General features: G+C 40.6%; 1 protein-coding gene across 4 annotated transcripts in view; it reads left to right on the top strand.

Moving 5' to 3' along the window:
- Positions 1-73: 73 nt before the first annotated feature.
- LOC119722514 (phosphatidylinositol 3-kinase regulatory subunit alpha-like) overlaps positions 74-16,436 on the top strand; it is a 28,646-nt gene continuing 12,283 nt past the window's right edge. The window contains exons 1-13 of one of the 4 annotated variants that reach the window (XM_038192677.1): positions 74-282; positions 2,258-2,893; positions 3,419-3,589; positions 9,505-9,567; positions 10,120-10,265; positions 10,739-10,873; positions 11,601-11,715; positions 12,559-12,675; positions 13,213-13,311; positions 13,748-13,843; positions 14,606-14,815; positions 15,093-15,294; positions 16,148-16,251. In XM_038192677.1, the coding sequence (XP_038048605.1) occupies positions 2,599-2,893; positions 3,419-3,589; positions 9,505-9,567; positions 10,120-10,265; positions 10,739-10,873; positions 11,601-11,715; positions 12,559-12,675; positions 13,213-13,311; positions 13,748-13,843; positions 14,606-14,815; positions 15,093-15,294; positions 16,148-16,251 (1,753 nt within the window). In that variant the 5' untranslated portion in view covers positions 74-282; positions 2,258-2,598. Of the gene's footprint in view, positions 283-2,257; positions 2,894-3,418; positions 3,590-9,498; positions 9,568-10,119; positions 10,266-10,738; positions 10,874-11,600; positions 11,716-12,558; positions 12,676-13,212; positions 13,312-13,747; positions 13,844-14,605; positions 14,816-15,092; positions 15,295-16,147; positions 16,252-16,436 lie in introns of all 4 variants that reach the window. The other 3 variants (XM_038192676.1, XM_038192679.1, XM_038192678.1) reach the window with 3 other exon arrangements.

Raw genomic sequence — 16,436 nt, 5'->3', positions numbered from 1 at the left:
GCAATATTATACTAATTTCGTCATCTGATGAAGGGGCCAGACTACTTGTTGGTTCCCCTCATTTACTCACTTGAAAGCGCATGAAAGGATACCAGTGTTCTTCCTCATTGGTTTTTTTTACCTGCAAACTGTTCCATTTCCTGCCTGAGAATAGGCAGTTTTTACACCTGAATTTACATTTTATTTGAGCTGACAGACCTGAAACGGAAGAAGAGAAGATGCAGGAGATGTCTGGAGGATCCTACTCTCCCGTTTGAACCGTTTCAGTGAATCTGATGAGTGGTATGTTTCATTGAACAAGTGTGATGATTTTTGTCCGAGCTGCTGTGCCGTGTACGTGTGCGGGGGCGCGCCGGGCCGGCTGTGCTGTGCATACGGTACGGCGCGCACCGCCAGCAGCGAGGGGATACCCCTTCAGACTTGAAGTTATCTTACTCTTTGCAGCTGATTTTTTGCATTGGGAAAATCGGCCAGTCTGTTGGAAAATTATGCGGAAAGATTCCCATACATGGCCATCACCATAAATGATCACTAATTTTTCTCTGCATTGCCATTGCATTGACCTTAAAATGTAGATAGTGGATATTTTGCCGGAGGTAATGACGGCAAACTAACGTTTCTAAAGGTTTGCCGGCGGCAATCCATATCAACAGAGGGCGCTGTACTCTTTAAGATAGGGCTGAATTATAAGATGTATTACATTCCCACCAAAAGTTGTGTAGCACGTTTGGTGTAGTGGTTAAGCAAAGGCTCTGGTAAGCGGGATGACTCGGGTTCGATTCCGACCGCAGCACATTTTTAAGTTTTTTTTTCTCATCCCCAAATAAATAAGAATATTCTTCTTTTATTATTTTAACATGTCTCAAACATTTTTTTGCAGAGTATTACATTTTCTTTTTCAGATTTGTGGCTCTGGAGGAATTTTTTTAAAAGGGAAATAAAGTCCGAAATTATAAAATGGTCTGAATCCCATCTTGTGAATACGAGGTTACAACGATAATTTTGGCATGGAGCCAGACTAAAATTTGTCACAGTTTAAGTACAAAAAACCAGTCACTGCGCATGTTCAGTGCATATCTGGCAAACTAACGTTTACTAAAGGTTTGCCGTCTCCGGCAAAATATACACTGCCTAAAATGTACTAAAAAATCAAATTTTTAGAAGGGAAAATAAGCGTTTCATTTAGATAGTGGATATATTGCTGGTGGCAATCCTTATCAACAGAGGGCGCTGTACTCTCTAAGATAGGGCTGAATTATATTAAATTACCACCAACGATTGTGTAGCACCTGTGGATAAGCAACGAACCTCATGAGCGGGAAGACCCGGGTTCGATCCCCGCTGGCGATATTTCTAAGGTTATTTTTTCCCATCCCCCCCAAAATAATAATATTCTTCTTTTATTATTTTAACATGTCTCAAACATTTTATTGCAGAGTATTACATTTTCTTTTTCAGATTTGTGGCTCTGGAGGATTTTTTTGGAAATGGAAATAAAGTCCGAAATTGTAAAATGGTCTGATCATGCTGATTCCCATCTTGTGAATACAAAGTAACAACGATAATGTTGGCATGGAGCCAGAAAAAAATTTGTCACCGGAAAATGTCTAAGTAAAAAAACCCAGTAACTGCGCATGTTCAGTGCATAGGCCTATGTGAATATTGTGAATCTATGACCTATATAACTGCCCATCCAACCAGAGCGCTGTAGCTCGATTGGTTAATGTTGGACTACCATGCCAAAGTTCCTGGGATCGATTCAACTCTGTAAAATAAAAAAATAAACAATTAATTTATAAAGCCTTTTTGCAAATTTTATGTTTCACAATTTTGTTTTGAGAGAACAACAAACTGCCACATACATGCAAAATCGTAGCTGGGTACCAATGAAATCTGTGACAAGTTCTTGTTTTGATTGAAGTCAATGCAAAATTTTGATATGTTTTGTGGCATTATGGTTCAAGATGTTTGTATGCTCCAACATACGTGCAAAAAGTTTTTTCATCTTCTTTTTGTTTAGATGAAACATTGCAGAATGCGGATTCAGTGACCACATTCCCCGGCATAGAATTGTGTGCATTCATCTGCTTTGTTTTATCTCCCGAAACTAACTCACCTGAAAGTATGACTCATATTGAATCTTATTTTTGTCAGAAGGTGAAAAAAGCTCTGTCGAAAACGATATGCAAATTTGATTAAGCTTGAACTGGGTCGTACTAAAATGAAGATTTACTTTTTCTTTTCTTTTTTCTTTCAGGAATACGCATGTAGCAAGAAAAACAGTTTGAAAAACACTAAAACTGCTTGACAGAATCAAGGCCTGGATAAGCACAACTTCTGTTCCTACTTCATCAATTTACCTGCTGTTGCATGGTGTAAAATTGTTTTACAGTACCCAAACCTGATAACATATATCAGTTGTTTGAGCCTTCATTTTTTTATGTACTTGTGTTGAACAAACCCCTTGGTTTGAAATACTGCACAAGAATCGTTTGTGCTTATTGAGAAATAAAGTAAGCAAAGTTTGCTGTGGGATTTACATGTACAAACTACACCGCCTCTGCATGTAGTGTCAAATTAACGTAACGGCAAGCCAAGATGGGCGAACGTGTGACCTACCAGGCGGTGTACGACTTCGAGAAGGCGGCCGCCCAGGACGTCGAGATGAGAGTTGGGGATATTATGAGTGTGGTCAACCCCACCAAGATGCCCTACTTCCAGGGGACACGAGAGGAACCCACGGGGTGGTTGGAAGGCATCAACGAACGCACGAAGGAAAGGGGCAGCTTTCCTGGCACTTTTGTCAAGTACAGGGACTCGAGGCATCCCCCTGGTTTGAATTATCTGCCAGCTCAGCCCACGCGAGAAGACGTCAGGACTTCGCCTCAAACAAGTAAGTCGACTCATCTTCTTTTACTCCAACTTATTCTTAAAAATCACCCACTCCAGGTACCTAAGCACTTGACAATCATGGAGGCCCCCAGTAATGGCGGAAGCATGGTGCCATTTACTGATCAGTACAACTGTCATGGAGAAGTTACTTGGTACAAGACCTGGTACAATGTTACCATCCTTACTGAGTGGCCCCATTGGTATAAGGTTTAAATTTATTGACACGATCACTCTTATCACTGTAATCATATTACTGTAATAATAATCACTATAATCATATGATGTTTTGACAACCTGGTTGAGAGGACCTGATATTTCAGTAGTCAGTAATCAAAACTGAAGACCATCGTATCCTTTTCAACTTACAAACTTCATATTCATGTACACTGTACCAAGTCAAATCTTAGGAAAAATTTTGATTGGTGCATGGATTTTGTATAATTTCCGACACACGGGACACCAAGCGCCTATGGACCAGTATTTTTGTTTGACCTTTAACCTTTGTACCTGTCCATGTTTAACCTAGGTCCCCTTCCCCGGAATATAAGGCAACAGCAGGAACCGGTTCACCAAAGTGTGTCCCACCGCCCCCCATCGTCCTCTGTGACTGGTCCGCCCCCTCCCCCTCGTAACAAACGATTATCGCGAGGAGGGCAACGGTTTCAAATGCAAGCCCAGTCATACATGACCTTCGCTGGTATTGTATACAAACCGTTACTCCGTGGTGTCATGGACAAACTAACTCTAAAAACAAAGTAGCAAGCAGTTTCCCTTGCTTTGCTTGTAATTTTCTTGCAACATTAATGCTATCCTTAACAACAACAAATAAACAACAACATCAACAAAAACAACAAACGACAGCAAAGCAACAGCAAGCAACAACAACAGATTCACGAAAAGCTGACATTTTATTCTGAAATAAAAACATGTGCTTAGTTTTTGGGGACACATAGCTGTTACAGTGGACATTTGCTTTTGTCCAAAACTTTTTCTAGATACATGCCTTTTTTCTGCAAAACTTGCAAACAGAAAAACCATGAAGAGCCACCAAGAAAAAGTATGAAAACACAAGTTTTCAAAACATTTTCATTTTCCATTTCTGCAGCGATTTTCCCTTTTGTGACTCAATTTCATCTCTGTTATTCCTTCTACTTTCACTACGTTTTAACAATAAGAACCTGGGTCGTACCCACTGCGGTGCTTTGAACGTAACAAAGAATCACCAATTAGCATAACAATGCCAGGCTTTACCATTTAGGCGGCTGTATTGTTAGGACTAGAAAAATAGCATACATGTACATGCATGTACAGTAGGGGTACATGTACATGTACATGTAGGGTTCATTATTCAGTATAAAGGGTGCAGGATTGAGCACTGCCAAAAAACATGTACAGTTACATGTACATGTACACGCAGACAATTTGAGAAACAAGAAATGTGTTTCAAACTGCAACATGTACTGAAGGTAGCACTTTTAAAGGGAACATACAACATTTGCAAACATCAAAAAACAAAAACAAATTATTACGAATACCTTACTGGACTGTTAGTGAATGACAGTCTAAAGCATCCTGTAAATCATGGCACCTAGTGTGCTAACATTTTCAAGAAAAGTGGTGTTTTTGTATCAATTTCCAATGCTGGTCGGCCGACAAGCGGTGGAAATATGGCTTTTTTAATATACTGCCCCCAATTTACCATATTTAGTTAGCTCAATTTTGTTTGCAATCAATTACACACCTATGAACGGGTACAAGCCAGCTAGACTGGTTCCCTGAACTTACAATTTCCCATTTCATCTTAAGTGGGGTCAGGGAACCAGTCTACAAGAACAGCATTATTTTCTTGGTTTTTTCAGCATCTACGAACACAAAACTTCAAACAAGTCAGTGTAACAATATTGAAATAAAATACTAGCCCCCAAATCCATCCATTTCTGAAAATTAAAGCAAAAGCAATTGTTATATATTTCCTTGAAAGATTAACTAAAATAAAGTTATGGCGTAAGCTTTCGTAGCTACAGCTTCATCAAACTGCAACATACATCATGTTCATGTGCAAACCATACTTCAGAAATGTTGAAATAGCTGAATTGTTTCATGGCTCATCTTCACCCAATAGTTGTGCTAAAAGTATCGGTACATGTTCTTTGCATTGAAAACCCAAATATTTTTGTTGGAATAAAATGAACCAAAAATATTGTGTAAACCCACAATTAGGAAGCTGTACAAAAAGCTTGGCATAAGAAACAATTCATATGACATACATTTTGTACAAAAATGCTTAATGGCATTATTTGAAATACACATGGGAAGGTGTTCGTACACTGTACATGTATGTCCACACAAATTTAGGTGCTCTTAAATGGCATATAGTGCTCTAAAGGGCATCATGTTTATATGCATATTTTGAAACCATACAAATTCTTGCTCAGTTTTTTAATTTAGATTATAGAGCAATTTATAGTTACATGTATGCTACTTTGTGACCTCAAAAACTGTTCATTATCTTGCAAATTATGCAAGTTACATCTTTCATAAATCTTGAAATAGTTTTTAAATCACTACATGTACAAGTCCATTTTCTTGGAACTTTTTGGCTGATTCTTTCGCTTTAGGCACTAGAAGATTTCACAATTTTCTTTGAATATTGTACGTTCCAAACATTGCATTTTTACAACATGCACTAGACCTATATTTCAGAAATAGGATACCCCTTAGCTTTTTAAACTAACAATTTATCTTTTAGTTTCCTTATGGATTTCCCTGTTTCTGAATGTAAAATGTAAACAAAACTCTTCGCCGGTACACATAAATGAAAAAAATATTGCTCATTATTTACATGTACATTATTTACATATATGTACTTTCTTTAATTTAATGAAACACATTGAATAGTTGAAGAATGAAATTAAGAAAGTAAGGCGTAGTATATACTGTACATGTACACTGGTAATTGTAAGCCTACGTGCATTGATCATATTGTGTACATGTACACGTACCTATTGACGTACGTATACCGTGCACGGACATTTGACACCTGTGTGTTAGTTTGCCTCGTGAGGAAGTCAACATGTATTTCACTTCCTGGTTGTGTCTTTAGAAACTTTGTAGAAACCCTCTTTTCAAAAACATGACCGCTAAAATGATGCTTCATATTTTTTGCCCAGAAGTAAAGCTAGGACCCAATTTGTTTAAATTTTTCATCATTTTGTCTGGAGCGATTGTTTCCATCGCATGCTTCCAATGTTGCATTTCAGTTTGAAGATACAACAGATGAAATTATTATCTTGACTAAGATCTTTAAATCGGTAGTATACTACGTGCCATGGCATCATTAAATTTACCCTTTTGACCTGTCAAGGAAATATTCTGTTGATGAGATTTTACAGTTCCGGCTTTTTTTTTTTATCCCTTTCAGACTTGTAAGCAGCTTTTGTTGAGGGATTTACAAAAAAATGTACCTTTTGATCGTAACTTCTAAAAAGATTCAGGAAATAAAATTTGACATTCTTTTTTGGTAAATTTTATTGAAAAGTCCTCATCTTTTAAACATTTCAAAAAAATTTCCTTGATTTTCCGGACAACTAAGGGCGCTTTTACTGTGATGTCATTTAAGGAAGACACTCTTCAGTGTTTTCTGTTCAAATTGTGAATCCCCAGCAAATGCTCATTGAGTACATTTGTGAGAAAAGTTTGACACAACAACGAATCACAAGAGAAAAGAAATTTTACAACAGCAAAATATCTGAAAATTCTGGAAACATTCAATGCTGAAATAGCTGTTACATTGAGTTTTCTGCATGAAATTACATCACAGTATTGCTTGAGAAAATGGAAATTTGGTTTAGCATAAAAACCAAAAAGGCACCAAAATACCCTTGAATGCCAAAAAGAAGATTGAAAACAAGGTTAAATGGGGCGCAAAGGTGCATTTTCACGGATTGCATTAAAAAATTACCTTGCATGGGACCTTTAACCCCACAATATTCAGTCCTTGGTTTTTCACTTTTTTGTTGGATTCAAGATTCAACCACTATCACCCTAGATGAACACTCACTAACTTCAATTGAGGTTTACCATGTAGCGTTCACATCCAACATTAGCATCGAAAACAAAGGTTGCAAGAAGAACATCTTTGGGACATCTTCACTAAAATGGATTATTATTTTTGACAATGATGAAGAGGATCCATAGTCATGGGTCTCATGTCTCATTGGAGTTAATTTCACCTAGTGTCATTCCCAGTTGGTCTGACTCATGTCCACCCTCGGATTGGGCCTTCAATGTCTGCCCAAGTAAGGCCACATCCAAATCATTTGTACGGCTAGAATTTACATTTGTTTATATTGTAGCTGTAGCCAAATAATTCGGATGTAGCTGGTTAACAGAACAGTTTTTGTTGCAACAACAGAATAGTTGATTCAGGCACAGCCTACAAAAATGTACGTACCCGGAGGTACATGTAGATGAGTTTTGAAAAACAGTTTTTCCTGGAAACTGTTGAAATCTGCTGTAAACAACATGTCTAGTTGGGAGAGAAATTGTTCCTGTTGTTGTTTTTGTGGGCGAACAAAGGAATATTTAACTCAAATTAGAAGAAAATGATTTGTGATATCTTGAGATTCGAGATTTGTATAATTTATAAAACAAAAATATCATGAAATGTGGTATTTATTTATTGCTTTAAGTTTAAACTCAATGTCTCAAAGTGCTGTCCCTGTTCATCAGGCCATGAGACCAGTTTTGCAGCAGCTCGAGACCAGCGCATTCTGGCCTCTACCCTCGCATGTACCCATTTATACTCCTCGGTGGAGAGAGGCAATTGGAGTAAAGTGTCTTGCCCAAGGTTCGAACCCACGTACCATGGCACGTGAGTCGAACACCGTAACTATTGGACCACAACACTCCACATGTCCCACGTACATGTACTTCTAATCCACAAACTTTCAAGAACTCAAAAATATATGAACCCAAAACTGGGTCCCTGATCAATGGACGTAACAACCTCCTAAACTATTGCATACTTATACGGAAACTATCGCTGCACTACAGAAATCCATTGAGAATAACAAGGAAATACCTTTGTCGCTATTCATAATGTATCCAGCACCGTGTTTATACAATGTACAATGTATGTGACCTGCATTCATGCTGTATTGATATTGGAAGCTAGTTGCTTTCCAAGCCCACAGGAAACTGCAACAAACCAGGAAACATCGCAGTCATACAGTCGCCGCACAAACTTTTCATCTAAAGTTCATTTTTCATTTTTCTCAGAAGAATATGTGGTGTGTGCTGCAACGCACGTCAAGCGCAGTTACAGCCAGTATTTTCCATTAGACCCTAGTCATTTTCCCTAGTCATTTTTGCTAGGATGCAACCTCAATCCTGTAAAATGCTCCATTGCCTCCATGTAAAAATTACATAGCCTTAAAGGGAAAATACAACATTTGCAAACATCAAAAAATAAAACTACCAAATCATTTTGAAATACCTTGCTGGACTGTTAGTGAATGACAGTGTAAAGCATCCTGTAAAATCATGGCACCTGGTATACTGTCATTTTCAAGAAAAGTGTTATTTTTGTATCAATTTCCAACACTGATCGGCCGATCAGCGTTGGAAAAAAACTGGCTTTTTTTCAAATACTGGCCCCAATTGACCATCGCACTTGTTTGCAATCGATTACACACCTATGAACGGGTGACAAGCCAGCTAGACTGGTTCCCTGACCTTACAATTCCCCAATGTATGTAAACTGCTCTGTTTCTTCTTATATGGAGTCAGGGAACCAGACTACAGGAAAATGATTGTTTTCTTGGTTTTTATAGCATTTTCGAACCCAAAACCTCAAAAAAGTCAGTGTAACTATATTTGCTATATATTTACAACCCCCCAATTCCATCCATTTCTGAAAATTACAGCAAAAGCAAATGATGTATATTCCCTTTAATCATCCAAAATCATCCATTATTTCTTGATTTTGGTCCTTGGAGGGGTGACCACTGCCTCAATCCTACAAAATCCTCCAGCAATCACTGTCAATATGTTGAGGCAGAGGCAGTGAGGCAGTGAGGCCTCATAAATCAGGCACACATTTTTGCCATAAAGCCTCAATCCTGCAAAATCCTCCATTTTGCAAAGAGGATTTTGGAGGATTTGGGACTTGCTTTGACTGTAGGTGATTGATAAGCCAGCTGTGCCTACTTCTTGCCCGCTTTTGTCTGTTGACTGAATTTGACTAGTCACAGTGCTTGCTTGAAATATGATCTGACTGTTGGTGACTAGCCTGTGTAAAAGGCATGGCAGGGGAAGAGGATTGTTTTTTGATTGTCCGTGACTGTTCAAACAGCAGGAGGGTTAAGATATTCATGCACATGTATTTTTAGAGGAAAAACAGCAACTGTAGGTTTCAAGTTCTTGTCATTTTTATGATACATGACTCTAGTTGTCATCCCCCAGTGAAGGTATACTCGCTTGATGGGCTTCGCTTGGTGGAGAGTCAATAACAATAAATTTAAAAGCACCAAACGTTACATTTTTTAGTTTTTTGAATCAGTTAGCCTTGATAGAAGTTGTTTTTCTGCTCACTTTTTGTTTCAGGTACAGGTACCTCTGAAGGTCATGAGCTCTCTGGGAAAGGTCTCGTAACACCCATGTTGTGCCAGCATTGTAAGTCCATTTTTTTCTTCATCGTTCGCAATATTTCTGGTGACCTTTTTTTTCTCAACATCGCAACACCATCTCGTCTGACAATTGCACCAAAAGCCCTCAATGGATGCATCGCTGCTCCAATCCTGCTACGGGTTTGAAATTGTGAACATTAAGAAGAAAATTTCGTGTGCACTTCATGCCATTCACGCATGCCACATGAGTCAGTGCCCGAAAGCATGTATGGACCAACCCAGGCGCGCTGCCGCTTGCACCACGAAGGCCCCCTTCAATGGCTGAAGCATTGTGCTAGCTATTGTTTACAAGATCCGTCATGGGTCAGAGACTTTGTCTTACAGTATGCGCAGCAGTTTTGCCATCGAAGAGGGTCTTGTGTATGTACGTTGATCGTGTGCCAAGATTCATCTACACGGAGCTCTCATATGTGGTCACGAGGAGTCATCTGTCGTTTATGAACTATGCTCAGAGTATTGCAATATCATCCTAAATTTTTGCTCAGAGACAAATGTTACTCTTTTTATATTTATCCATATTTTTTTACTTGTCTGGTAGGTAACGATTATGTATGGGGCTCCGGAAACATCGCGTTGCAGTGCCTAAACTGCAACTACGTGTATCACACGATGTGTGGGCCATACGCCGCAAACGTGGAATGCGATCAGCTAAGTGGCGGCTATATACAAACAACGAGGGATATGGTAAGGTCAAGGGTCATAGATGTGTTTTCTGTTTTGCGAAGGGGCGGACTTTGAATAAAAATTGGGAGGCGGAGTGGTTTTGGCTTTAATTATTGTAAATAATAAATAGGCTGCCAAGGATTTGAAGAGGTCAAAGTTTACAGAATTCTTTTCCATTAGCAAGGGGTGGGGTTTAAATCAAACTTGTGGGAGGGACGCAATTTGGGCTGTAAATAATGTTATAAATATTATGTTATACAATGGGAGGTTTTAGAGACTTCAGAAAATTTGACTTTTTTTTAAGTTTGAGCATTTTCTTCACTTTAAATGAAAGGGTTTGACAAAATGTTGAGGTTAAATCTGCCTTTTTAATTTTGTAAAAGTGAGAGCTGTATTTGCATGTTCTTATGCAAAAGATTGCTGAAGAAGTTTTGGTCACATCTGGGCATAATTCTACGTGAATTTACTTGAATATTTGCATTTTTCTGTCGCAGCCCGTCTCAAAATGGTCGGTGGAGGATGTCTTGAACTGGATGGCCGTCACGTATCTGTATCGTTACGCCGATCTCTTCAAGAAACATCAGATAGACGGACAGCAGCTGGTGAAAATCGATCAAGAAACGCTGGATGTAAGACGGATTCAAATAATTCTTATTCCTTATGATCATCGTAGGCATATTCCACAGTAACCTCAATTTACAGCAAAGCGAAAAACTTTTGCTTAGGACGTCTATTTGCTTAGCAGAAATCAGCCAAGTACCAGTCACAACCAGTATAAAGCACATGACATTCTAACTGGCAACCTGTTTTTCCTGAGCAGAATTCTTCCATGCTTAGCAAATAATGCACTTTGTAACTCAATTTGCCCTTTTTTAACATCAGATTCGAAAGCCTACAAATTTATGGAATTTTATTTGAAGAAATAAAGTGAAGAAAAACACCCCTAAAATAGTTGTCACACTTAGGCATTTTGGGCAAGCACTTTTTAACCCTAACCACCCCCAACCCATCAAAATCCAACTGAATGTTCTGTTGGAATCTGTTGGAGTGAGTACTGCATTAGTAAACTGATTATGCCTTACATGGGGTCAGGCATACCACCATAATCAGAGTCCAACAGTTTGGGTGATGAGTTTACCATATGGTGTTGGATTTTGCAAGAGTGAGGAAGGTTCCTAGTAAATCACTCAAGAGGTTAGGGTTAATGAAGACAAGTAAAAAGAAATGAAAGTTATTACACTGTAACACTTCTAAGTACAGGCATGAGCTTGTGAAATTATTAAATCCATCATGGCCTAAGATTCTTTATCCCCTTTCTTCGTTTATTACAAAATTCAAACTTTTTTCTCCTTACAGGCAATTGGAATCAAAGACGATTTCAACCAGCAGTGTATCCTTTACACAAAGAATGAGCTGGTACACGGAGACTCCAGGCAAAGGGGTTCGAGGCAGGAGCTGTCATTGCAAGAAGGTACTCAGTTTTTCTCTCGAAATATAAGAAAATTACTTTTTTGTCACAAATTTTGCACTGCTATGTCACATACATACGTACGAGGAATTTTGTGAGTGTCAGACTTTAGCTGCTCCAATTTCTTTGTAGCTATCTCACTGACTGACTGACTAGCTCCCTGAATCCCCCGTGTGAGTTAGACTAGCTGTAGACTGGTGAAGAGAGTCGGGCAGTGCTATCCTATAGGATTACCCATAACGCCAATAAATGGACTAAAACCAGCCCATTACGTAAACCAGATGCATGAAAAGACTTCCAGTGAATAGTCATTCTGAATCAATTGGATAGAATTTTAAGCGCTCTGCGCAGCGTAGTGTCCTCTTTGTATAAGTCTTGGTGGTTCTGAAAAAATGGCGGATGAACGCTCCAAGTTTCAATCAGTAAGCTGTAATCATCTTCAGAACTGAAGATGTTTAGTGTTTACCCAGTGTATGGGCTCCGTGCGCCAACGAGAGAGGGCGCCCTTTTACCTAGCAACGACGTCCCATGGGCAGGACATTTAGCTGGTTGACATGCACCGTTCCTTGTGTGTGACGCACGTACACCAGGGGATTTGTACTATGTACACGCAGTGGTACGGCCGCGTGTCGCAACCCCCAACTGTATTTTCTTTGCCGGTGAGGGGGTACTTGTGAACAGAGCGGATACCTACTCGGAACCATTTTCTTACCACTCACAAATATACCATGGGCAGAATCTTGCTTAAATTGATGTACATCTTATGCTTAAGGGTAAACTTCTTGGTTTATTTGAAAAGAAATTCCATCTTCGTGGTATTTGTTATGATTTATTGTTTCTTTACAGCCGTGTACCCTGCTAAAATGCACTCGCTACAAGAAGTCACGTTCTCGACGCTACAGTGGTGCGGCAAGTGCCTCAAATTCATGTACGGATTGACGCATCAAGGCTTACAGTGCAAAGGTACAACCAGTGCCATTTTTTGTGACTTTTAACTCTGTCGTTTTACTTCATTAGCCCTGCTATGCAAACATACATTCTATGCAAAATTGTCCTCTCAGTCAAAATCAATCAAGTGACTGTTTTTAACAGTTAAGAGCTCCCAGCCTACATAAAGCAGGATTGACTGGCTGTGACTGTTTATGTAACGTGTTACAGCTTTGCTTTGACTGTAGGTGATTGATAAGCGAGCTGTGCCTACCACTTGCCTGCGTTTGTCTGTTGACTGAATTTGACTAGTCACAGTGCTTACTTGAAATATGTTCTGACTGTTGGTGACTAGCCCGTGTAAAAGGCATGGCAGGGGAGAGGATTGATTTTTCTGACTGTCTGTGACTGTTCAGATAGCACAAGGGTTAAAAGTAGACATTTGACCACTCGGGCAGTTAGTGTAGCCTGGATCTTTGTGATTTGCCCTGAGCACATGACTGATCACATGACATAGTTTTTTTCCGTCCATTTATGAAACTAACTTAAGTTCTGTGATTTTTTCTTGCTTAGCCTGTGATCTGGTTTGCCATCGAACCTGTGCAGCTACGGGATTGCCCAAATGTAACGGAAACCAAAGAAAATCGAGTGTGGAATACTTGTCAATCAACGGTAAGCTTGAAACTAAGACTGAAGACACAGATTAGACTGGTTACCTGACCTCATATCACAAGCAAATATGAGGACAGGCAACGCCCTCGGCGATTCTGAAATCTGATTGGTTGCTATGGGCCTTTCCTGTAATGTGATTGGTCTACTTCTCCAGTACACTCCGTGTACCATGTCATGGAAAATGCAGTGCTCTATTCGTGTTGCTTGACTGTTTAAATTAAGTTGACGCCTAGGAAACCAGTCACTCTGTCAACGATGCGCTGACCATTCTCAGACTAAACACACAACCGTGAGAAATGTTGAGGCTGTGACCAGACCGGTGACGTCCCAAGTCCTCGGATTGCTTTGGTTACTATGCACTTTGCTAGTCCTTCCTTCCCTGTTGAAAATGGCAGCGATTTAAAAAAGATTCTGACATGATTTGATTGTTTTGCAGAGAGCGCCTTTGGCTCGGATTTACGTGAGCAGTTCCCCCTATCGCAACCAGCACCGACAATAGTCATCAAATGCATAGAAGCCATCGAACATCACGGTAAGTGCATTTGTAACTTTTTAATAATAATAATAATAAATGTGGCGCTTATATAGCGCTTTATACCAAAGGTCTTAAAGCGCTTTATTATCCCTGTTCATCAAACCATTTTTTTTTTGCAGCGGATCGAGATAATGCATTCTAGTCTCTACCTTCACAGGTATATGTTTATACTCCTGGGTGGAGAGAGGCAATTGTAGTAAAGTGTCTTGCCCAAGAAAACAAGCATCAGCGCAATCTGGTCTCCACCCTCACAGGTACCCATTTATACTCCTGGGTGGAGAGAGACAATTGTAGTAAAGTGTCTTGCCCAAGAACACAAGCATCAGCGCAATCTGGCCTCTGCCCTCACAGGTACCCATTTATACTCCTGGGTGGAGAGAGGCAATTGTAGTAAAGTGTCTTGCCCAGGAACACAAGTACAATGTTCCTGGTCAGGATTCGAACCCACGTACCACGGCACATGAGTCGAACACCATAACCATTGCACCACAGCGCTCCACTTTTTCAATCCCATTCTGGAAAATTAAAATCGAAATATTTTTTCACAGGAAATACCTGGGACCAATTTCTGATGGAAAAACATTTTTTCTAAGCAGGAAAATATTTGATTAGCCAAAACTGGTTACCAGCCGAAATGTCATGCATTGTTTACTGCCTTGCGACTGGTCCCCGGCTGATTTTAGCTCAGCATGAACATTTTTCAAGCAGAAATGTCTCAGCAAGTTAGGTTCAAGCCGCCTCGTTTTTACTTTCTTTCAGGTTTGGAGCTGCAGGGCTTGTATCGTCTCCCCTGCTCCATGGCCGAGATTAACGAAGTCAAGAACCAGTTTGTGGCCAATCCAGAAGCCGTTGACCTTTCCAGGGTCACCAACGTGCACTGCATCACCGGCGTACTAAAGCGGTACCTGCGAGAGCTGCCCAATCCGGTCATAGAGTTTGAGATGTACGACACCTTTATGTCGGCAAATCGTAAGTCGTGATCTTTTACTTTCAGCAGGTTTGCACTTTTAGATTTTCATAGAGATAAATTAGGGAAAAAGTGTGCTTCTCAGCTGTTGAGGCGAGTTTTCAAGAAATTTGGTCGAAAAACGTTTTGACCAATCACAGCCATGCATGTATGCGTGTCTTCATGTCCATGTGCAAAGTGGGTGTGGCTTATGGCCAAGTGTGGAACGAGAGCTTAAATTGCATTACTAAGTTACAAAAATGCGTAATGGAAATAAACATTTTTGTTTTTCTCAAACAGTTGAGCCGAAAGAAAGTTTGCGCATCACCAACTTACGGGAATGCGTGTCGCAGATGGAGTGCCACCATCACAGCACCCTGGCTTACATCATGGCGCACCTTTGTCGCATCTGCCAGCTGACGGCGGCCAATAACATCCACGCTAAACACCTAGCTTCAGTCTTCTGTCACATGCTATTACGACCGCCCCACAAAAAGATCATGTGAGTATTAAAAGTCATGTCACTGAATTGCAAACCCTAATAATTAAAATCAGTGAAGAGCAAAAGCCAACTTTAAAATTTCTTTAGAGGTTAGGTTGGGTTGGGTCGCACCTCAAATGGGTTGTGTTGGGTTGAGAGTGGGTTGTGTTGGGCTTGGGGTGGGTTGTGTTGGGTTTGGGGTGGGTTGTTTTGGGTTTGGGGTGGGTTGTTTTGGGTTAGGGGTGGGTTGTGTTGGGTTTGGGTTGGGTTGTTTTGGGTTTGGGGTGGGTTGTGTTGGGTTTAGGGTGGGTTGTGTTGGGTTTGGGGTGGGTTGTGTTGGGTTTGGGGTGGGTTGTGTTGGGTTTGGGGTGGGTTGTGTTGGGTTTGGGGTGGGTTGTGTTGGGTTAGGGGTGGGTTGTGTTGGGTTTGGGGTGGGTTGTTTTGGGTTTGGTGTGGGTTGTGTTGGGTTTAGGGTGGGTTGTGTTGGGTTTGGGGTGGGTTGTGTTGGGTTTGGGGTGGGTTGTGTTGGGTTTGGGGTGGGTTGTGTTGGGTTTGGAGTGGGTTGTGTTGGTTTGGGGTGGGATGTGTTGGGCTTGGGGTGGGTTGTGTTGGGTTTGCGGTGGGTTGTGTTGGGCTTGGGGTGGGTTGTGTTGGGCTTGGGGTTGGTTGTGTTGGGTTTGGGGTGGGTTGTTTTGGGTTTGGGGTGGGTTGTTTTGGGTTTGGAGTGGGTTGTGTTGGGTTTGGGGTGGGTTGTGTTGGGTTTGGGGTGGGTTGTGTTGGGTTTGGGGTGGGTTGTGTTGGGTTTGGGGTGGGTTGTGTTGGGTTTAGGGTGGGCTGTGTTGCAGTTTTTGATATTTGTAATTTTTCTCTGCAGGCATGTGATACATAATACAGAGGCTCAAAAGCGTCTACTAGCGACGTTAATAGAAGAGGGGGAATGGGGTGTGGATGATACTCGAAATGATGATAGCCCACCAGGTAGGAATGGGTTCAAATGGGTGGAGTTGGGTTGGGTTGAGTTTTGGGTTGGGTTGGGTTGGGTTGAGTTTGTTTCTGCATTCAATAGGGGACGTTGAATAATAGAGGACAATAGGGTACCCAATTCCTGAGAGGTCCCCAATTTGGATTTGTGTACAAAACATATAGGAGCTCTTCCTAAAAAG

Source organism: Patiria miniata, unplaced genomic scaffold, assembly GCF_015706575.1.
Source record: "Patiria miniata isolate m_02_andy unplaced genomic scaffold, ASM1570657v1 HiC_scaffold_15, whole genome shotgun sequence".
Taxonomy (NCBI): Eukaryota; Metazoa; Echinodermata; class Asteroidea; order Valvatida; family Asterinidae; genus Patiria; species Patiria miniata.
Note: the sequence above shows the minus strand (reverse complement) of the source record. Positions and strands in the feature narration are given on the sequence as shown.